Source organism: Protopterus annectens, chromosome 12.part0 (assembly GCF_019279795.1).
Source record: "Protopterus annectens isolate FY-2018-M chromosome 12.part0, PAN1.0, whole genome shotgun sequence".
Lineage (NCBI taxonomy): Eukaryota > Metazoa > Chordata > Ceratodontiformes > Protopteridae > Protopterus > Protopterus annectens.
The window spans coordinates 234,731,745-234,759,482 of record NC_056746.1 but is presented as its reverse complement, the minus strand read 5'-3'; the positions used below and the strand labels follow the sequence as shown (position 1 = coordinate 234,759,482).

Below are 27,738 nucleotides of genomic sequence, written 5' to 3'. Positions count from 1 at the left end.
TGTTGATATGCAGATGTTGTAGTCTGGCAGGCCACTTGTCTTGTATCCACTTTCCATTCAGATGAGCTCCCCAAGCATTGTCTGAGGCATCTGTCGTTAAAATCTGACTCGCCTCTGGCCGGGTCACAGAGAGTCCCTTGTTTAGGTGACATTCCTGAGCCCACCACAAAAATTCCTTTTGAATGCAAGGTATTATTTGAATGACAGTGTCCAGATCCTGGCAGTGCTGTGTCCATACATTTTTGAGATACCATTGTAGCTTCCTCATATGCAGTTTGGCATTGGGAAGCACCAGAATACAAGATGCCATGAACCCTAAGGCTTGAAGGACTGTCCTTGCAGTCAGCCCGGACTGATGAGATAGTTGATGGAAGTAAAGGGAAAGACTCTTTTGTTTGTCCGGGGTTAAAAGGCCATCTGGGATGCTGTATTCAGTCTCACACCCAGAAAGCACATGTCCTGAGAGGGTACTAGACTGGACTTTATTTCGTTCACAGAATACCCTAGGCATCTTAGCACTGCTATCACATATTCCAAATGATGAAGAAGCTCTTCCTTTCTTGAGCCAGAATCAGGCAGTCGTCCAAATAAGGATAGATTTGTATTCCTTTTAGCCTGAAGAAAGCTATCACTGGAGCCAGAACTTTCGTGAACACTCTGGGCAGTAGATAAGCCAAAGGGCAATGCAGAGAACTGATAGTGAGAATTCCCAGCTCGAAAACGCAGATACTTCCTGCAACTTAGTCTGATAGGAACATGAAGGTAGGCCTCCTTGAGATCCAAAGTTACCATCCAATGATCTTTGCCCAGCAGAGGTAAAAGCTGCTGCAACGTCAACATTTTGAACTTGGGAATGTCCAGATAAGTGTTGAGGATGGATAAATCCAAAATTGGTCTCCACGTGTTCCCCTTCTTTGGTACTAGGAACAGGCGAGAATAAAATCCTAGGCCCCTTTCTGGCATGGGAACCGGCTGTATGGCCCCTATTTGGAGTAACAGTGTAATTTGCTGGTGAGCCTCCATTCTTTGTGGAGGAGGAATGTCCGGCATGCCTTTGAAAGGAGGCAAGGTATGGAAATAAAACCTGTAACCGTGATGTATGATATCCAGTACCCATTTGTCTTGGGTAATCAAACTCCAATTTTCTTTGAAAAGTGCCAGCCTTCCTCCCAAAGGTGCCGCCAGGCGAGAAGGCTCTGGCAGCTGAAAAGGTAGGTCATTGGGTCTGTTTACGAAAGGACTGACCCCTGCCCTCACTCGAAGACTGTGCAGGAGAACTCCCTGTTCTAGGCCTAAAAGAGCCCTGACCTCTGCCCCTGCCACGTCTAGATCTACCCCTAGACTGGGAATCATAAGAAGGATACGTCCACCCCTTAGTAGGCCAATTTCTACTAAACTTTGGAGGCTGAACCTGCAAAAAATCTTTAACCGTCTGCATAGACTTAGCCTTGTCTTCCATTTTCTTTAAAACTGCCTCAACAGGAGAACCAAACAAGACATCAGATTGCAAAGGGCATCCAAAATCCTAGTTTTAACATGGTCAGATAAATTTTGATCCCTCAGCCAGGCATGCCTGCAAGAACTGACCCAGTGGCAGCCACCCTAGAGGAGGCCTGTACAGCATCAAAACCACATTGCAAAGAATGCTTACCCACCTGTTCAGAAACATGCACTAAATCTTGTAACTCTTTACAATCAATACCTTCCGCCAGAGCATCCACCTTAGATTTCAACTGTGAAAGGAGATAATTTTGATATTTCAACATGTGAAACTGGCAATTCAAAGCTCTCATGGCTAGGGTGGAAGAAGTATAAACTTTCTTTCCCCATCTATCCAAGGCCCTGGCCTCTTTATCTGCAGGAACCGGATTCTTGACAACAGAAGCCTTTACACCCTTAGGCCCCTGGCTAACAGTTTCTGGGTCTGCCCTAGGACTCTTAAAAAGATACTTATGAGCTTCAGGCACCCTGTAATACCTATCCGGTTTAACAGGAGCAGGAGGCAAAGAATCAGGATTAAGCGAAGCCTCTGCAAACACATCTTCCACTACATTCAGAACAGGAGGTATAGCTAAAGGCCTATGCTGGGGTAAAAACAAAAATTCCCTAAGCCTTTTCCTGGAATCAGAGAAATCCTGACCTTCCCATTTAAAATGCTCTCTCATGGAGTGCAGGGTCTCTGAAAGAAAAATCCTCAGGAGGAGAAGCAGAAGGAGTAGAATCATCCACATCAGAATCAGAATAATGAGAATACTCCTGCAAGTCTTCAGCCGAAGACTCAGACACATCCAAGCCTGCTCATAATCCCCTAACACAGGTTCCATCCTAGGCCTCTTATCAGGAGGAGGCATAGTGCCTCTAATTAAAGTAATTAAATCTTCTGCCATTTTAAGCATGAGCTTATTGGGCACAGAACCTGAAGAACTAGGAGTGACACCCACAGAAGCAAAACTAGACCTGCCTCTAGGGGAAGCCTTGGAAGCCGAAAGAGAGGGCCTAGACACCTTAGGAAGGAGGGAGTACAGTTACCTGAGAAGCCCCTACAGCCTGACCTGCCTCCTGGGAGGCCACATCCTGTAAAACACAGTCTCTCCCTGGGACTCCATAGAGGCCTCCGGAACCACCGGTTCCACTGACGCCTCTAAAGAACTGGCGTCCGTTGGACGACTCCTCCAACCTAGGTTTAACTGCCTTGTCCTTGCGCTTCTTGAAGAAGCCGCCGGAGCATCCGACGGCATATTGTAATTGCACCGCTTCCCAAAGACTAACCTGGCACAATCCAACCTACGCTTTATAGTGGGTTTATTAAACCTAGCACAAAAGCGACACCCAACAACGCCGTGCTCAGGTCCCAAACAAGGTATACACAAATTATGGTAATCCCTATGCGGTATCTGTTTCCCACAAGAAATACAGTTATTCACTTTTTCTGACATCCGGTAAACCACTGAGGCAAGAAAACCAAAATATTCCCCAACGGGGTACTTAACCAACTCTGACTTCGGTCTGAAACTCCGAATTCGAAAAATTTCAGAACGCCGAACGGCACTTGCAACACTGCTTTTGCATCGGACCATGCGGCAAAAAAGACTGAGGATATGACGTCGGTCATGCGCATTTGTACCCTGACGTTCTGATGTCAGTCAAATGCGCCCTGACCGACGTCAACCTTATACTCTGATATTCGGGCCGACCGAGGGACAGCGGACTACCCAAGTGTTAGGACTGCAGCAATGTGAGATGAAGAACATCGTGGAGTTATGTACACACCTTCACCAAGCATTACCATTTACTGTCCTTCTAAATCCAGAGCTGTATTTGCCACAGCAGTCTTAAAAGGCCTGCTAGTCAGCCCTAATAATTCTTGACTGCCTCCACCCTTACTCAGCTTTGGGAATTGACCCAAATGTGATGACTGCAACAGTGAAACACGAAGAACACAGTACAGCTGTGTACACTTACCATAAATGTAGATGTTCGAGTGTATTCACTGTTGCAGTCCTGGTTACCCTCCCTCCAGCCCCCTGATTTTTCTAGACTTTCTACCCATCATCTTTTTGCCCATATCTTATGGCTATGGTATTTACTTTTTACTGGAGGTGTTCCACACCATGTAATTGCTTCCTGTTTTGGGGGCTCCTGACATCTGGGGCAAGAAAAACTTATGTAATGGTGTCGGCTGCATGTCATGGAAGAGGCGGCAGCATCCGAAGCAAAATCCCAAGACTATGGTATTCGGGCCGACTGAGGGCTACCTGCAGGCAGATAACCCAAGTGTGATGACTGCAACAGTGAATACAGTCGAACATCTACATTTATAGTAAGTGTACACAACTGTACTTTCTTGTGTCAACCTCAGCACATATCCTTGAGTCAGAACTGACAGACCTCAAATCTACTTTTCTACACAGCAGGAGGAGTCCTCTGAGGAGTCAGGTCACCCCTTCTGCTGATGCTGTGAGAAAGAGGATCTGCAAAAGGAAGTGCATCAGTTCCCATCAGAGTTGTGCACTTCTGATATGGACTCTGAGGATCAAGAGGGTCCTCTACAGTCCCCACCAGATGCTGCCACCTTTGATGACATCCTTGAACATGTATAACAGAGAATATCCTGATCCTTTGACCCCCCCCCCCCCCGGACTAGGAGGTTATTTTGAGGCCTGTGGTTCAGAATCCTCTCCTTTTTAGGTGGTCCCTGCTGCAAACAACTAAATTGATGTTGGTCAGGAAACGGACATTGTGAATAGGTCCTTTTGGAAGCTAGACAACATTTTCAAGCTCCCCCAAGGAAAGATTGCATTGGGCAAAGAGTCTGCTGGTTGATTCCATTATTATGTTAGTGGGAACAAAAAAGATGACCAGAGATGCAAATTTTGTTCATCCACCCAGGAAGAAATCCAGGGCTGTGAACAGTTTAAGGAAGCAGGCATGTACTTTGGGCACTTCTGTGATAAGAACACTGTACTTCACCACTCACATGAATAATTTTCAGAGTGCCTTGGCTGAACAAACACTGGCATCTCTGAGAAGACCCTCAGCATTAGACTTTAGGAAACTACTAGAGACTTCTTGAGCATAATTATTAAAGTCACTAAACCTCATCATGAAGCTTGTGCAAAATGTAGCAGATGAAGTAGGCTAGGGCTGCAGGAAGAGACATTGCAATGAGATAACGAGATATCAGGCTCAGTTATGCATATGCAATTTTGCAGACAACTTCAAAGTATCTGTCACAAATGTTACCTATGAAGGAACATCCTTGTTTGGTTCCTCCGTGAAAGAAAGGATGCAGAGGTATGAACAGAATGGCAAGACGCTTTCTGTCATCAGAGTGAAATTTGAAAACCCACAATAATCGGACAGCAGGAACCAAAAGGGTTCAAAATCACCCAGATTAATGAAATCCAAGTGCCATTTGACTAAACCTCAGACAAGACTGGCCAGGATAGAGACTGCCCCTTTATTGGATGCAGGCCCAGAGGCTAAGAAGGTCAACAAAACCAAGGGAAACAGGCAGAACACTGTCCTGAAAGGCTGTCTGGCTGCTCCTTTGTGGAGCCAGTTGGGATCATTTATCCCTTTACTGTCCTGTGTGGATGGCCATCACCTCAGACAAATGGATAAGAATACTGTCCAGAGGCTATACAGTTCTGTTTTCCCATGCTTCTCTGGAGTTAAAGTTGACACTCCTTGGTGTACTGCCTCACCAACTAGAGGCAGCAAGAACAGAATTCTTTTCTGTCTTTCAGAAAGAGCCATTCAAGAGGTCACATTGAAAAGGGACTGTGTGTCCAGTGGGCTTACCTAGTTAACAAGTAGGATTATTTCCAAGATGCCTACCTCCACATAACACATAAAGCACATTGGAAATTACTGCAGTTCTAAGTAGAGCCAGTCTTGTTCAGTTTTGAGCCATTTAGTTTTAGCCCCCCCTCCCCAGAGTGTTTATTAAATGTATGGCAGTCATTGCAGCTCACCTGTGTTTCTTGGGGAATAAGGGTGTTTCCTGATCTAGACGACTAACTCCTAGCTGCCGCACTAATGGAAATGTTAGTCAGAGCCAGGGACTTTCTTCAGTCCTGTCTATCCCTGGGCATTTCCAAAAGTTATTCAGTTTATTGTATGAATACCACCTGGATACAATTATATTAATAATATCTCTTCTCTTTGGGGGAAACAAGTGTGGATAAAGGCCATCCAAACCCTTCTTCTTGCCACTTCCCCTACACAGCACCTCTGAGCCTCAAGGTTTTTGGGACTAATTTCCTCATCCATTCTAATGAAATATTTGCTCAGTTGCATATGAGAATTCTGCTGTGGCTTCTGAGGGTTCACTAGTCCAAACTGTATTAACCCCCATCCACGTTAATCTTCAGAATCAACCTTCGCAAGCAGCACTTAAACAAATTTCCCCTATGTTCATTCAGCGAGGCCCTTTGTTTTACAACCGCCAGCAGTGGTGGTCACCATGTATGCCTCCTCCTTGGGGGTGGAGTGGCGGGGCATTACATGGAGTTAAGAAAAGGCCAGTCTTCATATTAATGTCCTGGAGATGCAGGCAGATGACCAAGCATTGCAGGAACTTCAGGACTCCCTACCTGTGAGAGTGACTTCTGTCCAAATAGACATTATAACTATTATTTAGTACAGCAACTGGGGAGGAGGTGACAAGATCATATCCCTTTTGCCTGGAAGCGATGAGGGTATGGCAGTGGCTGGGTAGCTTTGCATCTCTTTCTAGTGACGACACTCATCCTGGGTCTGACAGTTGCCTTGCAGGTAGGCTGAGCAGGTTGATTCTATTACCTCATAAATGGTCTGTCAGTTAAGTGGTGACTTTGCAGCAAGGCTGGCCCTAAAGGCAGAAAATCTGCTGTCTGTTTGCTTCCCCATCTAATTCCAAGTGCAGCAGATACTTTGCCTTGATCCCTCCGGAGGGTCAGTCATGGATACACACTGTGGTCAAGCAGTAGCTATGAATCCTCATTGCCCTAGGCAAATTTGTTTTCCCCTACTCAAGTCTCATGCCAGAGGAACCTCCCTGGATTCTGGATCCCAAGCAGAATCCTCTTTCCCAACTATCTGGGAAGCCTTACCCAGACCTTCACAGCCTCAGACTAACCACTTAATTTCCCCGATTCCAGTGATGCCCTGTAATCAAGTCCTTTCCTTTAATGTAGTTAAGATTCTGTCTGCCTTGCAGAAGGATCTGACCTGCAGATTTTACTGCACAAAGTAGAAATTATTCATCATCTTTGCATCTGCACAAGTACCCAAGACACTGACCCTATTTCAACACCCATTTCAGATGTTTTTTTTTTTGTTTCTTAGATACCACGTTCGGTTCAGGCTCCAGGTTTTCCACTATAAAAGTTCAGTTAGCAGCCATTTCCAACTTTCATGGATTTGAGAGCTGCATTTTGGCCTTTCACAAACTTTACAAACCATTTTTCAAATGAGTCTTACTTCTCTGACCTTCAATTGGAGAACCAGTTCTCCCATGGAACCTCAGGTTTGTTTTGGATGTCTTGACGAAACTTTCATTTGAACCTACATCTACAGTGCAGATGAAACTTTTTTCATGGAAAACTTTGTTGTAGTTGTCACTTCTGTAAGAAGAGTGTTGGAACTACAGACTCTGTCTTTCTCAGTGCCCTGTTCAGTTTTACACAAGGGCAGAATATCACTCCACATCAGTCCCTCTTTTCTACCTAAAGTGGTCTCATAGGTGAACATGAGCCCACTGTTTCATTTGTCATTCTTTTTTTCTGAATTATGCCAAGGGTGAGTATATGCCATCTAATCTGAACCTTCATAGATAGTTGAGGGTCTTCTTTCACAGAATAAAGTCCTTCAGAAAAGACCCTCAACTGTTTCGCTCCTTCACATTTAACAAACTGGGTTTGCATGTATCCAAACTCACTCTTGCCAGGTGACTTTTCAGATTGTATTTATGTTGTATATTCAGCCTATCATTGACCATTACCTTGCAAACCAAAGGCTTATTCCACTGGGTCTGTTGCCACTTGTATAGCCTTCTTTAGGAACTCCTCCACTGATATTTGTGCAGCAGCTACATGGAATACATTGTGTACCTTTTCTAAGTACTACAAGTTACATGCTACATCAAAGCTAGGGATTCCTTCAGAGCCTTTGGTCCTAAAGGGTCTCCTGTTATGATGCCACCCAAGTGCTTTTTGTAGCATGTGATTCTGACCCAAAAACCAGATCAGGTGGACAGAATGAAGGGAATATGGTAACTATGTATTTGCTGAAACACTGAGTCTTTTCATTCCTGGCCGTCCATTATGATAACTCTTGCCCAAACTCACTTCCAAATTGTCATTTGTAGAGCCTGAAGAATGTTTACTTTTTCATCATTTTGCTATGGTTGTTCATTTCCCTTTAGCACCATACTTGATCTGAGGTACTCTGACTCATTGGGGCTGGACTAGTTTTTCTGGGTTGGCTCCAGCAAGTGACTTGAGGACCCAAAAGTCATATTAGCTGGACAAGAATGAAAGGATCCAGAGCTATAGTAAGTACATAATTACTGCTTTTCTGACTTTTAACTCAATGCATATGTGGTGTGGAATGTCACCTGTAGCAGCCTGTACACATCCTTACATTCCAGAGCGTTTTCTGAGATATCAACTTCAAAAGCATAAGATAAACAAATGTAAATATTTTGTGAACAATAAAAGCTAGTAAAGCTGCAGAAATAGCAATGTTATCAGTAAGAAGTGTTCTTTGTGGTGACAATACTCTGTGCATTCATAGTCTTTCCATAAATGCTATAATATATTTTTAATTGTGACAAACCCAGAATTATATTTTTTCTAAACTTTCACAAACAAATTCTTATATTTTGGAAAATGTACACGCAGACATATATTGTTAACCAGACATAAACTTTCACATGATAGCAAGAAATTTTTCTCTGAGTGTATGTTTCCTTAGATATTTACAGAAATGTAAAAAACATATGCTCAGCTGTATAATTGACAATAAATAATACTGAGTATCTCTCAAGATGTGCAGTTTAAAGTGCAAATATCAGACAGTTTTTTCTTCAACAACATCTAAGGTTTCACTGGATGCCAGGTAGCAGTTTGTAAGTTCCTTGGTTTTTGAAATATTAAGTACATATGAAAATATTGCTTATTTTCATAGCCCTTAAGTAATGAATTTTCCTGTTTCTCACCGTGGTATTTTGCACCATACCCCTCAATGGCATGTAGGTCTCTTGAGTTATGAAAGTATGAGCATAAATATGAAAATATGAATAATAAGCAGCATACAGTGATTCATTTCTGCATTGCAGGACATCCTAGATTAACAATCTTAGTGTCATTCTGCTAATAAATTCTTGTCCTGTCTAATATTGCTTATTATTAACTGGTAAGTCACTTAGAAGACAAATCCAAAAATGAGCTGGACATCATAAGGGAGCTATGGACGTTAACTGGAAGTATACAAAAAAGATCCTGTAGCCATGAGTGAGTTAACTGGTAAGCCAGTAGTGCTTAGATGTTTTTTCACTGGTTACAAAACACAAATTCCAGAGTAAACTATGTATGTATTTTACTTCCAGGTCTTCCACCAGCTATGCAAAAAGTCATGTACAAGGGACTTATTCCAGAAGACAAAACGTTACGAGAAATCAAAGTAACTAGTGGTGCAAAAATAATGGTTGTCGGCTCAACGATTAATGATGTGCTAGCAGTGAATACACCAAAAGAAGTAATTCAGCAAGAAGTGAAGGCAGAAGAAAACAAAAAAGAACCTGTCTGTAGGCAAAAGGTAAAGGAACTAAGTTGAAAAATTACCTACTTTGTTGAGAATGACTTCACTACATGCTAGATGTTAGAGTTGTGAACCTTGAATGAAGTTGATAAATCCAGCAGATGTGTCAAAGTCCCACAGCTTCCACTTATACACTACATAGCTTTGCATGAGTTAACTTTGAGTGTTCTTGGATTAATGTTTCAAATGGCCCCATGTACCCAGAAAATCAAAGTGGTACTTATGTGGCAGAAGGTGAGCTGAGTAATACACAAGAGAAGTCTTAGATGTCAGAAAAAGGCAGTAAGAAAAATAGAGGCACTGCAGAACTGATGCTTTCTGCTGCTTAAATACCTCTGATCTTTCAGACAGAGTACATTTTCAAGCAAGGAAATTTATAATATAATGGACCATTGTCTGTTTGATGTGTTGCCTTTGTTCTGTTTCTCTCTTTAATGAAGCTGATGTAAAAGGAGCACTCAAATCCACTATTTTTGTATAAGGCTTTAGCATTTGGGCAACTCCGTACGGTGACATGTGTGGAGTCATTATATAGCCAACCCAAGACAGGCACTTCTGTGCAGTTAGCTACTATCTGAAGTGTTTATGTATTTGTATGTATATATGCACATAAGCAGCTGTGAAAGTAAACACATCCATGAAATGAAACACTTGCATAGAAGTGCAAGACACAACCTGTAGAGCAAACAAGTGCCAAATAAAGCAGATCTCAGGAATTTATTAGAAGCATGAACTCACAAGCTGATATGTCCCAGAATTAAAGCAGTGGATGTGGCAGAGCTAAAGATGTTAAGATTTGCACTGGGTGTGACTAGGTTGGACAGGATTAGGAATCAGTATATTAGAGGGTCAGCTCAGTTTGGACAGTTTGGAGACAAAGCAAGAGAGGCGAGATTGCATTGGTTTGGACGTGTGCTGAGGAGGGATGCTGGGTATATTGGGAAAAGGATGCTAAGGATGGAGCTGCCAGGTAAGAGGAAAAGAGGAAGGCCTAAGATGAGGTTTATGGATGTGGTGAGAGAGGACATGCAGGCGGTTGGTGTGAAAGAGCATGATGCAGAGGACAGGAGGAAATGGAAACAGATGATCCACTGTGGTGACCCCTAACGGGAACAGCAGAAAGAAGATGATGATGTAGTAGCTGTGCTGCATGTCCTAGTCCATCCCTTTGGAGGACTGGCACAAAGAGCTGCATACATCTGTAATTTGCAACTGTAGTGCTATGGTGTCCACATATGTGGTCAACTGTCAGATGTGTAATTTGGGAGGAAAGTAGTTGATAGAAATGCTAAGACAGCAAGCAGAGAGAGAATGTAATGAAGTGTGCAAGATGGAAAGAAGGCAGGGGATCATTTTTCTGGTGAGAATAGGGCTTCCTCTATTGTATATAGAGAGGAGGAAAAGAGGGGAAGGTTGAAAAGAAAATGGGTAGTCTTTATACAAGAGTGTGCTACAGTATGGACAAAAAGGTGTGGATGTATTTGCACTAATTTGGAAAGACATGAGCTGGAAAGAGAGATACAGGCCTAATAAATAGTGATGAGGAGGTTTGGATATAACACAGGGTATGGGGAGTGGGTCAAGAGGAATAGGAAATGCCTGGTTGGAGATAAGGTGTAGTACAAGCAGTGGTTTGCTATCTACTGTCCTGGCCCAGAAAGAGACAATGGATCAAGTTTGTAGGTTGTGTGGGCCACACATTTGCCTCATGAAAAGGCTAGTGGGATAAATGAATCTGCTATCCACTCCAGGAGGTTGTCTGTCAGGTACAGAGCAACACCCATGTCCCTGTAGATGCCTATTGTTTTCTCCACTACAGCCTCCATCAACTGTGGCTAGGCCACATCAAGCAGTGGGGCAGGGTTACCTGCCAATTGAGATGCCAGCTCCCTCCTCTAGCTAGACCTTCTCAGCTTTATCACCTTTGTGCTTTCCAGCAGCAGCCAAAATGGGGTGGGCCTCATTTAAGTTTCCTGCTGTGCAAATTATCTGTACCTTTGTTGAAGAGTCGCATTTGAAAGTTTTACCATAACTGAATCTGTCTTGACAATGGAGTGAATATATATGAAATACAGATCGGCATTTATGTGTAGAACTATGGCTGCTCCTAGCCTATTTTGCCTCTTGCTTTTGGCAGCACAGCTCTTATCATGTTCTGCTTGTACTGAAAGAGAAAAGACATATCAGAAATGTGTGGCTGGTGTAAAGTTAGATCCTAGAAAAACAGCTACAGTTACCTGTCCCTTACATTTCTGTTCCATTAGTTGTGTAACAGAGGCAGGGAGGTGTGTCCTCTGAGCATATGTTAACTTATGTACGCAGACAAATGTTCCATTTACTAATGGGGGCATACCAGTCAGTGTGCTGGTACTGGGAGATAAGTGCACTGTAGTAACAACCCCATAACATGTCTGCATGGACACTAGTGTTGCCACCTCTCCCAGATTTTTATAGCATCTCCCGTGTCCCGGAAGTAATTCAAAAAACTCTGAAATGTCCAGGAATAATGACATTACACCCTTGCTTAACTGGAACTCAAGTAACCGGCATTCACTGGCATACGGTCATGCTCACTCTCTTCCAATCTCTTACACACACGCACACACACATACACACCACACCTCTCTCTCTGTCATAGGTAGGTACTAGGCTCCCTGGCTTACGCCACCCAAGAAAGTTAGTTTCCTGTGCCCCTGTCGAGCAGAGCCACAGAAGTGACCCCGGGGTGTATTTCCTATTTCCCATCCACTCATCAAGATTTTTCTTGGAAGAGTGCTAATGAGGAACTTTGCTTGACATTGATAGGTAGCTTGTTCCAGAGTGCAACACCCATGTCCCTGTAGACACCCATTGATATTCTGTGTGTTTCACTGTTGCAGCCATCACATTTAGTTATCTGCTTGCAGTAACCCTCAGTCGGCCTGATATCAAAGGGTCCTGCGTCGATTGCTGTCTCATCTTCCATGATGTCAGGTAGTCAGGGAAATAAAACATGCAGCTGATGCCATTACATCAGTCTTTCTTGCCGTGCGGTGCCCGAAGCAGAAGCAGTTCGCAAGTGCCGGTCAGTCGACTCCTGAAATTTTCGTTTTCGAGTTTCAGAACTGAAGTCTTCAACTAAGCTAAGTACCCTGTTGGGGAAACTTTTTCTTGCTCTAAACAGATGTCAGTAAAAGTTAACAGTTGTATTTTTGTGGAAAGCAAATAACTCATAAAGAGTTTAATTCGTACTGCATTCCTTGCTTTGGCCCAGACCATGACGTACCTCTCTGTCGGTTTTGTGCCTTACTTAAACAACGAACTATTTGTCGTCCGTTTATTTATGCTTCTAAATATTTTGGTACTCTGTTCAATTATCCAGAAATGGCTTCGGTAAGCCACCCGACTACCGATATTCCGAAAAAAACGCAAAGATAAAGACAGAGACAGACCGCATAGGTCTAAAGCTGCAGACAACGCTTCTCCTAAGCTAGTCGCAAGTTTGCCAGTACTCAGTGAGGAGCTTTTGCAGCCCCTGATACCCACTACTTCAGATTCCCAGGCCTCTACTGAGACCCATTCAGAGCCCGGTATGCCGCGAGATGCTTCCTCAACTGTGGAACCTGCGGATGTCTCTACCTTGAATGGGTCCGGAGCCGCTGTTCAGGCACCAGCTTCTGAGGGTGTATTCAGGCCTACTGACTTGCATATTAAACCAACGCCGTCTTCTTCAAGGCCTAAAACTCGATCCATGCTTAAACAACCGACGCCACTTGCATGGTCAGGCCTCTATGCCTAAAAAACAAATGATAAGATTGGCTGAAGACCTTATTACTTTAATCAGGGGAAGCCACCCTTCCCCCACTAAGAGACCTAGGACTGAGGTTCCTTATGATTCTTCTGATCAGGACTCTGAAATTTCTGTTTCCTCTGATGACCAGGATTTACCCTTATCTACCTATGAGGATTCTGATGCAGAGTACTCAATTCCCTCTGCTTCCCCTCCAGAGGATTTCTCTTATGGTGAAACCTTGCATACTCTTAGGGAGCATTTTCACTGGGAAAGCCAGGATTACTGTGACTCTAAAAGAGACTTAGGGATTTCTTACTCCTGCCCCAGCACAGGCCTTTAGCTATCCCCCCATACTGGGTATTGTTGATGATGCCTTCTCGGAATCTAGCCTGGCCCCTGATTCTTTACTTCCTGCTACCAGAAAACCTGATAGGTATTACAGGGTTCCTGACTCTCACAAGTTCCTCTTTAAAAATCCTTGTGCGGATCCTGAGACCATTTCACAGGGACCCAAGGGCATTAAGGCTACTACTGCCAAAAATCCTACCCCCTCAGATAGATAGAAATTCCAGGGTGCTGGATAGATGGGGTAAAAAGGTATGCACTTCTGCAACCTTGGCCATTAAGGCCTTAAACTGCCAGTTTCATATGTTAAAGTATCAGCAGCATATTATTGGATTGCTTAAACAGAAAATGATGATTACTGACTGTGCTGAAAATAAAGATTTACAGGATTTAATGCATTCTGCTGAACAAGTTGGAAAACATACTTTGTAATGTGGTTTTGATTCATTAGAGGCATCTTGCAGGGCTGCTGTCACTGGGTCTGTACTTAGAAGGCATGCTTGGCTTAAGGAGCAATCTTTGCCAGATCATGTTAAAGTTAAATTGCTAGATGCAATTCATGTTTTACCAGGGTGAATTTTACAAGCAGGAAAAAGGAGTGGCAATGGGGGCAAAAAAATGCACCTCCACAATATTGTTCTTTCCTGGTGGGAAACAGAATATATTAATTCCTGTGAATTTAGTAATTCTTGGGTTTTATATAAACGGTACCTTGATGATATTATTATTTTTTTTACAAATTCTTGGAATATATTAAAACGACTACCAATTTTTTGAACTTTACCCACACCATCAGTTATGATGAATGCAATTATTTAGATATATTATTAAGAAAAGGGGACAATCAATTTATTTCCAGGATATATAGAAAACAATTCCTACCTTCATTTTTCCAGCGGTCACCCGTTTGGACAGAAGAAGAATATTTTAAAAGGTCAACTAATTAGATCTAGTAGGATGACCTCTGATGATGCAGATTATTTATTAGACAGTAGGTTCATCATTGACATGTTTGGATACCCCCTTTTTATGTGATGAAGTGTATGATACTGTATTAGAAGGTAGGAAGGACAGATTTTTTCCTCCAGTACAGTAAACAATTATTCTTCAGCATATGTTATGGACTATACTGGGATTCTCCTTTATTCTTAAAGTCTTAAACAAATTACAGACCTGGAAAATCTCAAAATGAACCTATCAAATTTGTATACAGAAGAGACATCAATTTAAAAACAACATTCAAACAGGTTCATCACTTACTATCCTCGATCGCAACAAGACTATCACCAGTAATGCCTTTGCCAATTGTAACACCCAAGGAGTAGTGTATATTGCATGCCACTCCTCCTGTTCTTCTTCTATGTTAATCTATGAACACAATTATGAAATCAGAAAGGGAATATTAATAATGCATTATTCCGACATTCACAAAAAAAATATTCCCTTTCTTTTTTTTTTTTCTTGAAATTGTGCCCAAAAGAAATCAGGGGTGGCATGTGGGAAACAAAATTAGAATACAGGGAATTATAACTAGCTCATGAATTCATACAGAATGGTTTTAATTTTTACATTATGTTTTTGTATGATGAAATAAATATTTAAATGTTTTAACTTCAGTTATATACAAAAATGTTTTAAATATTTAACTTAATTAATTGATTCAAATTATTCAATTATTCACTTTCATTTTGTTTTATATAAGATGTTCGAAACGTATGTCCTTTTGAAAAAGTTATATTAAATCCTTTGATACAAACAAGTGAGTGGATATATTTTGTAAATTGCTAGATGCTCCCTTAAACCAAGACCGCCTGTTTGGCAACAAGCAGAAGTAGCACTTAAAATGATGGAGGAAAAAGGTAAATCTGTGCAAACTGTTAAAGATTTCCTGCCAGTACAGCCTCCCTGATTTAGTAGGCATTGGCCTTCTAAGAATTGGTCCTTTCCTGCCTCTTCCAGGCCTTCTCAGTCCAAACCCAGAACCAGCAGAACACCCAGGCTTCAGTCCCAAGATACTCGGGACAAAGCAGTGGGGGGGGGGGGGGCTCCCACTTCCAAAGCAGGAAGTAGTAAGACTCCCCTTGTGGTAAACTGTCTCAATGACTTGGCTTCCAAGCCCTGCACAACTGACTGTTTCTTTAGAGGGAAAGATTGCCCTGCAGGCAAAAAATTGAGAACTCATTACCCAGGACAAATGGGTTTTAAATATAGTTTCTCAAGGATACAGATTCCACTTCCACTCCTTACCAACCCCAAACGGTTGGCCAGATCTACCCCTAAATCAGTGGGCAGAGGCTCAAAAGCAAATTGTCTTCAGTATCAGGGCTATTCAGCCTGTCCCAGAAGAGGAGAGAGGACAAGGTTTCTACTCCAGACTTTTCTTGGTGCCCAGAAAAGACAACTCCTGGGGTCCTATCCTGGATCTCTCTATCCTAAACACATTTTTGGTGATCCCAAAATTCAAGATGCTAACTCTTCACCAGCTGCTTCCTATGCTAGGCAAGGATGACTGGTTGGCAACACTGGATTTAAAGGAAGCCTACCTGCACATCCCAATAAAGGAATCTTGCAGAAGATACCTACGCTTCAAAGCAGGCTGCATGCGCTATCAGTTCTCTGCACTGCCCTTTGGCTTATCTACTGCGCCCATGGTATTCACAAAGTGCCTAGCTCCAGTCATTGCATTTTGCAAGCAAAGAAATATTCAAATATACCCATACCTGGATGATTGTCTAATTCAGGCAGAAAGCCAGGACAATACTATTGAATCATCTGGCGTTTGTACAGAAATTGCTAACTTCTCTAGGGTACACCATAAAAGAGAAAAACTCACATCTTGTACCCTGCCAACAAATTGTATTCCTGGGAACAAGCTTGAACACAACCTCCCAGATGGCTTTCCTCACGCCAGAGAAACAAGTTCATTTGACAGCCTACTTCAAACTATTGGCCACAAATACCCAGTTATCTGCAAGGAAAATACTAATTCCATATGCAAGACTGCGTATGAAGAAACTACAATGGTATCTAAAAAGCCTATGGTGTCAACATTCTCAGGATCTAGAATCAATGATTCCTATCATACCTTGTCTATAGATAGTTCCTTTGGTGGGCAGAGGCCTGCCACCAAAACAAGGGACTGCCATTCACTCTACCCCCTGCCTCCCAAACCCTAACAGATGCATCAGACTATGCATGGGGGGGATGACTTAGCAGGGAAGTGCATTCAAGGCAAATGGAACCCAAGTCAAATGCACCTGCATACCAATCAAAAAGAAATGTTAGATGTACAGAATGCTCTGACAGCCTTCAAGGACCACATTCTTCCAGGACACTTAATGGTAAAGACGGACAACACCACTGCTATGTGGTACATAAACAAGCAGGGGGGAACCCGCTCATACCCTCTCTGCAGACTAGCCATGGCTCTGTGGAACACAGCCTTGAGCTACCAAGTGCGCCTACAGGCTCAATTCCTGCCAGGAAAGCTAAATACACTGGCAGACGAACTAAGCAGAAATCTTATGGACCCACACAAGTGGAAACTGGAACCAAAGATATTCAACATGTTGAGAAACAAATGAGGGAGCCCAGAGATAGACCTGTTAGCCTCCCCCCAGAACTACCAATTGGACAAATACTGCACAAGGACTCCCCATAAACAAGCTTGAAAAGTGGATGTCCTGTCCTTCACCTGGAAAAACCTATTAGTTTATGCCTTTTCCCTCTGCCTCTCCTCTCCAAGGTACTACTAAAGATCAAACAGGACAAACCAAGGACAATACTGATTGCACCAGACTGGCCACACCAACACTGGTACCCCCTTTTGCACAGTGTGTCACTGCTGGCACCATTGCACCTGCCTCAAACCCCTGCCCTGCTGTCCCAGCAGTAGGGCCAGATTCTGCACCCACAACTTCAAACCCTGAATCTGGTAGTCTGGCTAATTACCTGATCTCTCTGTTACCATCCCTCAGTAAGCAAGTGTGGGATGTCATTCTGGAGGCAAGGAGGCCTAGTACTAGAAAATTCTATGCTGAAAAATGGAAAAGATTCAGTTCCTGGAACCAAACTCAGGGGATGGCCACAGCAGTGTCCAATTTACCTCAGATTCTTCAATACTTAACTGAGATGCTTCACAAGGGCCTTTCCTTTTCCTCCATCAAAATTCATGCCTCAGCCATTTCAGCTCATTACAACACAAAACCACCCCTCTTCTCTCATCCACTGCTGAAGCAGTTCCTCAGAGGGGCCAAAAACTTAAGACCACCCAGGAGAGCCCCTACTCCAGCCTGGGACCTTAACTTTGTATTGGAAAAACTCACTCTACCTCCTTTTTAGCCAGCGGCAAATGCAGAGTTGACGTTCCTTTCTTGGAGAACAGCCTTCCTTTTAGCCATCCCTTCAGCAAGAATGGTGTCTGAATTACAAGCCCACATGGCAGTGGAGCCTTTCATTATCTTTCATGTGGACAGGGTGTCCTTCAGGACCAATCTCTCCTTCATGCCCAAGGTGGTATCCAGTGTGGCCCTTAATCAGTCCATTAATTTGCCAACCTTCTTTTCTAATCCACAGAACAAAGGAGAACGAATACTGCACTCTTCAGATGTGCACAGACAACTTAGATTTTACTTGGACAGGACTAAACCTTTCAGGAAATCTGAACAGCTGCTGGTTGCATTTGCTGCAGGTGCAGGGGGGAAGACCATTTCAAAGCAAATCATTTCTAAATGGATAGGCCATTGCATGCATTTCTGCTATAAGCACCATGGAAAACCTACCGCACAGGGGATAAGACCACATTCAACCAGGGCTGCATCTACCTCTACAGCCTTTCTCAGATGTGTCCCTACCAGGGACATCCTAGAAGCTGCTACCTGGAGTTCTGTACATACCTTCACCAAGCATTACCATTTGCCAGTTTTCTCTAAATCCAGAGCTGGCTTTGCCACTGCAGTCTTGCAGGGCCTTATAGCTGGTCCTAAAGCTATCTAATTTCCTCCTCCCATCCTTAGCTTTGGGAATTTACCCAAATGTGATGACTGCAACAGTGAAACATGACGAACATGGTACAGTTGTGTACACTTACCATAAATGTAGATGTTTGAGTGTATTCACTGTTGCAGTCCTAGTTACCCTCCCTCCAGTCCCCTTACTTCTATTGGATATATCTCTATTCTTGTTTACTATGTTTAAAGCTTTTTGGTGTATTTGCTTTTTTGTTGGAGGTGTAACCTTGTATGTATATTTGCTTCCTATTATGGGGGCACCTGACTTCTGGGGCAAGAAAAAGCGATGTAATGGCGTTGGCTGCATGCTTTAATACCCCTGACTACCTGACATCATGGAAGATGAGACTGCAACCAACGCAGGACCCAAGACTTTGATAATCAGGCCGACTGAGGGCTACTGCAAGCAGATAACCCAAATGTGATGACTGTAACAGTGAATATACTCTAACGTCTACATTTATGGTAAGTGTACACAACTGTACTTTTTCTCCACTACAGCCTCCATCAGCTGTCTCTCTCTTACACACACAAATGAGTAACGCCTGTATTTTTCTCAAGTAATGGTTTCATTTAACAAGTGATGACCAATTCTTAGCTTTAGAGGTATTCTGCCTACAGCGCTTGGAACTTAGCAGGTCTCAAACCCACCCTTTTGATGGGGACGGTCTGTAGTATGTCGTCAAGTATTGCACGTTGTGTAGTGAAGCAAGTATAATTAATAAAAACTGCATGGCTAGCAATTAGTATGGAGCAATTAGAATTTGCTGGTTTTATGTCATATTGTTACCCGTCCAATCAGTAAAAGCTGTTGGGTAGTGCTGAGGGAGTCTTATTCTCTGATCCTGGTGCTTGCACAATTTGATTTTGTTCTTGAGGGGAGGTGCCTTGAAAAGCTACTTGAAAGGATAGGTTCTCAGGCTTCTACTTTGTTGAGGGACGTAGAGATCGAGGAAATAAAAAAGGAAGCCATATGTAAGTAATAGCAGCACAAAGCCAGCAGAGGACAGGCCTTAAGAAGAGAAAAGATCCCCGAGATTGAGTTGTACCTTTTATAGGATATGGTTGAAAAGTGTGTAGAAGTGAACCTTGTCGCTCAGTGTACGGTTCTACGGCTAACATTAAAGGCGCTTTCTTAATTTGATGTACTGTGTAATACCCGTTAAAGTTGTCATAATTGTACTTAGAATTTTTTGTCACTGTTTCTTAACTGTACTGTTACTTTAATGTTACGCTGTTTTTTAATGTTAATGCTGAAGGATACAGTAGGGTTGCCACCTCTCCGTTTTTTTTCCAGACTATCCTGAAATCAAATTGATTCTCCGGTAGTCCAGAAAACACTGTGCAAACTCCAGTATTGTGTTTCAAAATGGAAACAGACTACCGGAGTTTGTTACATTGGTTGAGTTACTGTGCTTTTTTACAGAAAAGCATAGTAAATTGGCTAAAAGCAAGCATCAGGAATGGGAAAAGTGGGCATTCCCCATCAGCTGATGTCATACTGACATCACAGGATAGATGGGACATGGGCGGGATAGCGGTTGGGAATGGGGGTAGTTACGGGTGATGCTGGGGGCATGGCCTTACTCCAGTTTTAGCTACAACGAAAGGTGGCAACCCTAATGGACACCCACATCAGTTGTAGTTGGTGTACACCATTAAGTGCTACCACCACTACTTTCTCCTCCTGACATTGAAGCTCCATACAGTAACCTACACATTTCTTAAGCTGGCATTGACAGATACCTGCCAGTAGCAAGAACAGTCTCAAATGTAAAATAAAAGAAAAATATTATTGTGCTGTCCACTTACAGAAGTGCGTGGGGTGGTGTTTTCAAATCTTCGCTTTTGATGCATGGAGATCGGTAGGGTTGTGACATCTCAAGTCAACATAAAAATGTAGAGTAGTTTTTGGTGTCTCTGCAGTGGATCTGGTGTACTGGGATCATTCCTTGAGGGATGGACGCTGACATTAGGATTTACGCACCACCATACATTTTTGTGAAAGATGCACCATGTATAGCTGAATTCTGTACAGCTGCACTGCACATTTAGACAGTAGGCTGACAGCAGCACATGTTGGCTATGTTTTGTTACAGGGACATCAAGTATACAGTCATGTCAGAATGTAGTCAGAAGATTGTTAAGAGTTTGTGGTATGTGTTGCATGAGTATCCTTAGCATGCATGCTAGAGGAACACAGTTGTAGCATGTACAAAAACATGCTAGAGTAGCCATTAGTGTGTGTTCACAGGACATAATACTGCTACAGTGAAGTCTATGGAGGATGGGGCAGGACAACATGTTGATGTTGACTCCTGTGCAGTGGCTGAAGATGATATATCAGTCACAGTGAAAGTATATATCCACCCACAGTAAAGGGTCATGGTGTGGCCTCACTCGTAGATGACTCTCGAGTGCTCACCATCTCTTGTAGTGGCGGGGTTCATCTTGGATCAGAGTATCGTTGGTGTATGCTGTGGCAAACACAGGCGAAACAAGTGCACTGCATGTAATTTCAGTATTCTCACCATTGTACAGCTTTGCAGTGGATGCTCATCACCATCACTTGCCACTGTTGACCCCCCCATGTGAGAGAGATGCACTTGATCAGCAAATGTGCCAGTTCATCATCTGAGTACAATATCCTGCAACTTAGCCCAGCATGGAGAAGATTGTTGTGTTGCATGGCCTTTGTGACAGTGTCACAGCTCGGCCACAGTTGCCATAAGGACATGAAGTTGAAGGACACAGCACTACTTCACCTCCATATGGAAGGTTTCCTGTGCCACCATTACTGCCCTGTCTGGCGTTATTTTTTCTGAGGTTTTGTAGGGCAAGTACCCAGGCTGGCCATTTTAGTGTGCACATTTTTTCATCTCCATCTAGAAGTGTATGACACTCTGCCTTGCCTTCCTTCATTGCAGATGATGACATACATGTTGCACTGATAAGTTATTTCAACTAGCAAACTCTAGTTAGGTCATGCTGTCCCATATCATCCATGCATGGGGGGATCCCAGCTTCTGGTGAGAGAAATCATAAGAGTAGCCCCAAGTCACAGACACTCCTACTCCCTCACTTGAGGAAATGGTCTATGACTCACCATACTTGTCACATTGAGACCACAGTTTCTGCCTCCTATGTGTCCCCCCCACCAAAGGATACATATTGTCAGCTACATATTATGTCCCTTGCCACCACCAAAGGATACATATTGTCAGCTACATATTATGTCCCTTGCCACCTGTGCACTTGATAATGGCGAAGTTCTACTCCATCTTCTGTCTTGTGCTTTGCATATGGGAAAGTCTGATCTAGAATATAGTTGTATTATGCACTGACTGGCATAAACTCCTGAGACTGGTAGTGCTAGCTAGCATCATATTTGTTTTGTATTCTACCTTACTATCATGGACTGGGCTAGGTGTTGCTTTTCCAGAGCTGTCATGTTTTGTGCCATTTGTTGTTTGAGGGGACAGAGTTTGTGGCCGACTGTTGTTGCTTTTCAACCTCACTGTCATTGGGTGAGGATCTTGCACATTCCCTACTGGGCATGTATAGGGGTACAATTTGCCAGTAACTGTATTTTGAAGTTCTGGTGGTACCAAACCTGTTTCTTCAGTAGTATATTATGAAGAATGCAACACATTAGGAACATCCTGTAAGCTGTGTCATTCATACTGGAATGCTTCCCTCCAGGTATGTCAAGGCAGTGGGAGTAGAGCAGGCTGAAAACACGCTGTGCAGAGTTACAGGTTTGTGCATGTGAAATGCTGTGCTGGAGTTTTCTCACAGCCTGTGGGCTCCATATGGCTCTCCTACGCCAAGGCTTTAGCAGGTGTCTGGTACCACCTACATCCGACTTTCAACAGGTGTGTGTTGTGGGGGTTAACACTTTTGAAAGCACTACAGATATGTAGCAGCATACTTTAACATTAGTCACAGTACCTGTGTTTACCAAATAGATGGCAGTGTGGAATTTCAGTTTGCAGGAAGTGACACTAGCTTTTGTGTGCCATATATGTAAGTCATGTGGACTTTCTGGTTTCTGTGCAAGCACACTGGTTATGATCCCACAAGTATCGCACATCATCTGGCAGTTAGCAGAATGGTATCGCTTCTTGTCTTGTCAGGTGAGATCTTCATTTCCACATGTGTGCAATTTGTGACTCAGGAAGATGAGCAGTGTCATAGAAGCCATGTATGGTGGTAACTATATCCTATGGTTTCCTAGGAAACCATATATGCCCCTACACTTGTATAAGCATTATGTCACGGAACTTGAGTATTTTAGAGATTGAGGCATTTGACATGACTAGCGTGTGCACTGTTATTCTCTGGTAAGTCCCTGTAGGTAGAATAGAAAGAGATATATACTTTGGGGTCTCCAGAGGAATGGGAATTCCACGCATTCCCATAGATCTTGTTTGTGGATGACACATGTCAGTCAAGGCATGTACACTGCCCCAGTCTAGTCTAAAGTGACCAGTAGTCATCTGATTAGAGAAGTAGTGGTATGTTGCATGCTGGTGATACTATTTCCTGTGGTGTGGGCACCATCTCATGCATACAGGCAGCAAGCTGCAGCACTTTTAGCTGTGCTGATGTACAACTCTTGCTACTGTCCCTAGCATTCTCACTGTCTGCATCTCTGAAATCTTTAGCATGCTTTATCTCTTCACAGACAGTCACGTAATGGTGTGCAGTTCTCACTTGGTGACTGTTGTGCTCAACAAGATGCTATGAATCTCCACTAGCATATGCACGGCCAATTCCCATGCATTTGCATGCTTCATACTACACAAATTGTCAGTGAATACATACCTAAGCCATTTTACTTAGCATCCAGTAGACTGAAGCATGGTCATGGCACTCTATGAAGTGAAGTTTTGAGATTTGGAAGTATTCTTTTGCAGCAGTAACCTGGAGTTTATTTAATCTGTTTCCACAATCACTTTAAATCTGTTGAACTGTCTCATAGTGGTGTTTCACTTCATGTGTGCCAACTTGCAAACGTATACTACCTTAATGAGAGAATTCAGTTCTTTCTGACCTTGAAAGAGTCTTCATTTTTTATTGAAAGAATTGTGTCCTCTCAATCTTATTTTTTACTTATTGCAATTCCATCTTTTTTTTTCTTTCTAACAAGTTTTTCTCTTTCTGTCTGGCTTTATTTTGCTTTTTTTTTTGTCTTGCCAACATTGATAGTTTCTGTAAACAAGCACCTTTGTGGCAAACAAATCCCCTTCCTCCCTCCCTGTTTATAGATACCTAATGTGTGTAATCTGTCCATCTGCATCTCATGACACCAAAGAGTGTTCTTTCCATTTACTAACGGAAGTATGTCTCTATAGTGGCACTCTACTCTGTCCGAGTAACCATTTTAGCCTTCTCTCCTCAGAGATGTTGCTTTTCTCATGACAGTTTATCCAGCATTAGTTTCAGTTGATGAATAGTAGACACTTTCTTTCCCACAGCTGCTGCTGATCTTTCTGCAGCAATATTCCTGTGTGTGTGGAGTGGCTCCCCTGCCACTGTGTCTTCTACAGACAGAACTAGCACAGCCAAGTCCTGCAGTGCAGATAGCATACTTCTGCTGTGCAGTGGCAAAGTTTAAGTACCAGTTTGTTTCAGCATCAGTGCCAGTGCATGAGCAAGAAGTACTATAGCTAAAGGTTATTTTGTCATTTCTTTTCTTCTTTCCTGTCTGTATCTCTGTCCTTGGCAGATGTTCTACCTTGACAGAAAGCAGGTGCCTACTGAGAAAGAGTCCTCCTAGTTTTGCAAGACCAGTTTGATATTATTCTACATTTTAGTTCCAGAGAAGACATAGGACCTAATGCTGATGCTGGACTTAAGTGACTTAAACACTTTGCTTTCTAAAGAGTCCTTTCACATGGTCGTTGTTTAGTCCCTCTTATTTCTACTGTCTAGAGTGGATGTGCCTTTTACATCTTCAAGATGCTTGCCAGCATGTAAAGCTCAAAAAAAAAAGGATTTCTGATCTTTTGAATAGGAACCAGTTCAGAACTTCACTGTCAGTTCGGCACCATGAATATTTCTGAAATGCATGCCAGTAGTAGTTTGCCATCTGAAACTACAGGGAACAAAATTTGTTTCCCTTTTAAAATGCTATGGTCAGTAATCAAGACAGCCTTGAATGAGCTACTGTGTAGTGTAGAGGGATAACGCCCTGACTATGCAACATGCCAACAGTAATTTGAATAGCCGTTTGGGTGACTGTAGGAGCTGGCAGGAGAAGATTGGTGTGAATGGCCGCTGGCTGCTCACCCATCCTTAGGGTAGGGTGATGGCTGTGGCTTGCCACATAGATGATGCCTCGCAGGATTAGTAGGTATCTACCGAGCCAATGATTTGCAGTGTATGCAACCACGTTGTGAGCCAAGGGAAAATCTTGGAGGGCAATTATAGCATATCTCAGAGCCAAAACAAGGGATGGTTAGGCTGTTCCACAGGACCAGCAAGGTTTTGCCCACTCTCTACTACCAGACTCTTGCCATGAATGAATGAGCTTATGGGGATTCCTGAACAAGAATGAATGGACCAAAGCACTCTTGCTTACTTAGGAATCCGTAGCTCACACTACCATGGAATGAATGGGGTAATTGGGTGCAAGTAGAGGAGCTGTTGGGCTTTTTATTTTATTTATTTATTTATTTTGCACTCCCATAGAACAGACAGCCTTAAGTGGTACAAAGTCTCTGCTGTAGAGATTATATTTCTTGAGGATCACTCTGGTCTTGCAAAGTTCCACTTGACTTCTGTCTGAATTTCATAGGCTGTTCTGTATATAACAAGACACGTGAAGTATCTTTACAATTAAACACAGCATCAGACACTTGTTCTTGGGTTCCCTTGCTGTTGCTGGATCATATTACTGCTGCCAAGCTGTGTTTTAGCTCTAGCACTTTGTGGCAGGTGTGAATCTTATATTCAGGATGAATATGTGAGCATATTGCTGTGAGTCTTCAAAATTCAGTGGTCCTAGGATTCAGACTGTGTGAACACACCAGTCAAGATCCCTGCAGCATGCAAGAAACATTTGAGTTGGTGGATATCACCATCCTTAATGAGCAAACAGTTTGTAGGCTTTTCTCCCATATCTGTACTCAAAATGGATGCTTCTCCCCTAGGATGGGAGAATATGTGAGAAACTGTAGTTTCACGTCTGGTGACCTAGAAGTAAGAACAGTCCTGTTTTTTTCTCTAAGCTTTGCAGAATTAATTTCACAGGCAGACATTGCCATTCATTCAGACAAAACAGCAGTGATGTGGTGCATCAGCAATTAAGGGGAAGTGCATTCCTGATGTCCTTCAAGGATGCATCTGCAGTCCTTACAAATGGGTAGTCCTGTCGTCAGGCAGCCCTTCGGTCGGCCGGATTCCAAAGTCTGGGTCTGGCTTCGGCTGGTGTCGCACTTCACCCGACGTCATCGCTGCAGTTTTTCGGGTATAAAGGCATCAGCCGACGCCATTTTCCTCAGTCTTTCTTGCCGCGTGGCGCCCGAAGCAGAAGCTGTTCGCAAGTGCCGGTCGGTCAGATCCAGAGATTACTACTACCGAATACGACTTCGAAGACTTCTAAAAAGCTAAGTACCCCGTTGGGGACTCTTTCTTGCCTCAGCCGATGTCAGAAAAAGTGAATAACTGTTTAACTTGTGGGAAACAAATACCTCATAAAGATTTCCACTCCTACTGCTTACCTTGTTTAGGCCCAGACCACGACGTAGCAGCTTGTCTAGCCTGTGCTTCTTTTAACCGACGGACGCTTAGACGTCGTTCGGAGTTTGCTGAGCAGTTTTTCGGCTCTGATTTTGCCTATATTATGCCGTCGGATCCTCCGACTACACAAATTACCAAAAAACGCAAAGAAAAGGACCGACACTCGCGATCTGCGGTTAAGCAAACCGCGAGTGTCTCGGTTTCGTCCGAAACCGAGCAAGCGGTTCTTTCTTCAGCCGAAATCATGCCTTCTACCGAGGCCTCTTCTAACCTGGTAGAATCGGCTTCTGAAATCCAACCTTCTTGTTGCGGTTTCTCAGGAATTATCAGACACTATTCCCTTGGATATTGCAACCCCTGCACGTGGAGCTGCTAGGCCTCCTGCAGCCATGTCTATTAAGGCCTTTGCCAGGGCTAAAGCAGCCAAAGCTTCAAAAACGGTGCCTGCCAAACCCCCCTCTCACAGGCCCAGCACCAGTTCCCATATGCTTTCTTTGGCTGAGGATCTCATTTCTTTAATTCGTGGATCACAGCCTCATCCAGACAGGACCTCTCATCCACCTCCAGAGAAGAGGCCTAGAGCAGAGCCCCCTGAGCCAGTATCCACAGATGATTCCTCTGATGACTCAGAACATACAGACCCTCCTGAGGCTCCTTATTCCCCTTACGAAGACTCTGATGCTGAAGAGTCCATTCCTTCAGCCTCTCCACCTGAGGAATTTTCCTTTGGGGAAACCTTGCATGCTATGAGGGAACAATTTCAGTGGCAGGGCCAAGATTTCTCAGACTCCAGAAAAAGGCTTAGAACCTTTCTACATTTGCCACAACATAGGCCTTTAGCTATACCTCCAGTTCTTTCTGTTGTAGATGATGCATTTAATGATGCTTGCACTGCTCCTGATTAATTACCTCCGGCCCCTGCTAAGCCCGATAGGTTCTACAGGGTCCCGGACACTCATCACCATTTATACAAGGCTCCTTTTGCAGATCCAGAGACTATCTCCCAGGGCCCTAAAGCTGTAGCAACTACATCTACTAAAAACCCTCTCCCCTCTGAAAGGGAATCCAGGTCCTTAGAGAGATGGGGTAAAAAAGTTTACACCTCTGCTACTTTGTCAGCTAGGGCTTTGAACTGCCAATTTCATATGATTCAATATCAAGAGTTTATGCTTGACCAGTTAACTAAAAAGCTGTCCTCTGAAGAATCTTTAGATAAATATGTTCAGGAAATGGTACATAACATACAGCAGGTTAGTAACCATTCTTTAAAATGTGGCTATGATGCACTGGAGGCTTCCTTTAGGTCAGCCATGACTGGCACAGTTATCAGGAGACATGCATGGTTGAAAGAGCAGGCATTACCAGACCATGTCAAATCAAAGCTTTTGGATGCACCCATGGACAAGGTCAATTTATTTGGTTCCCCTGCTCAGCAGGTACTAAAAAAGATGGAAGAGAAGGCGAAATCCGTACAAACGGTGAAAGATTTCTTACAGGTTCAACCTCCAAGGTTTAGCAGGAACTGGCCCTCCAAGAATTGGTCCTTTCCGGACTCCTCTA

General features: G+C 43.3%; 1 protein-coding gene across 1 annotated transcript in view; it reads left to right on the top strand.

Moving 5' to 3' along the window:
• UBFD1 (ubiquitin family domain containing 1) overlaps positions 1–27,738 on the top strand; it is an 896,669-nt gene that overhangs the window by 208,008 nt on the left and 660,923 nt on the right. The window contains exon 3 of the mRNA XM_044089298.1: positions 9,095–9,303. Coding sequence (XP_043945233.1) covers positions 9,095–9,303 — 209 coding nt within the window. The remainder of the gene's footprint in view (positions 1–9,094; positions 9,304–27,738) is intronic.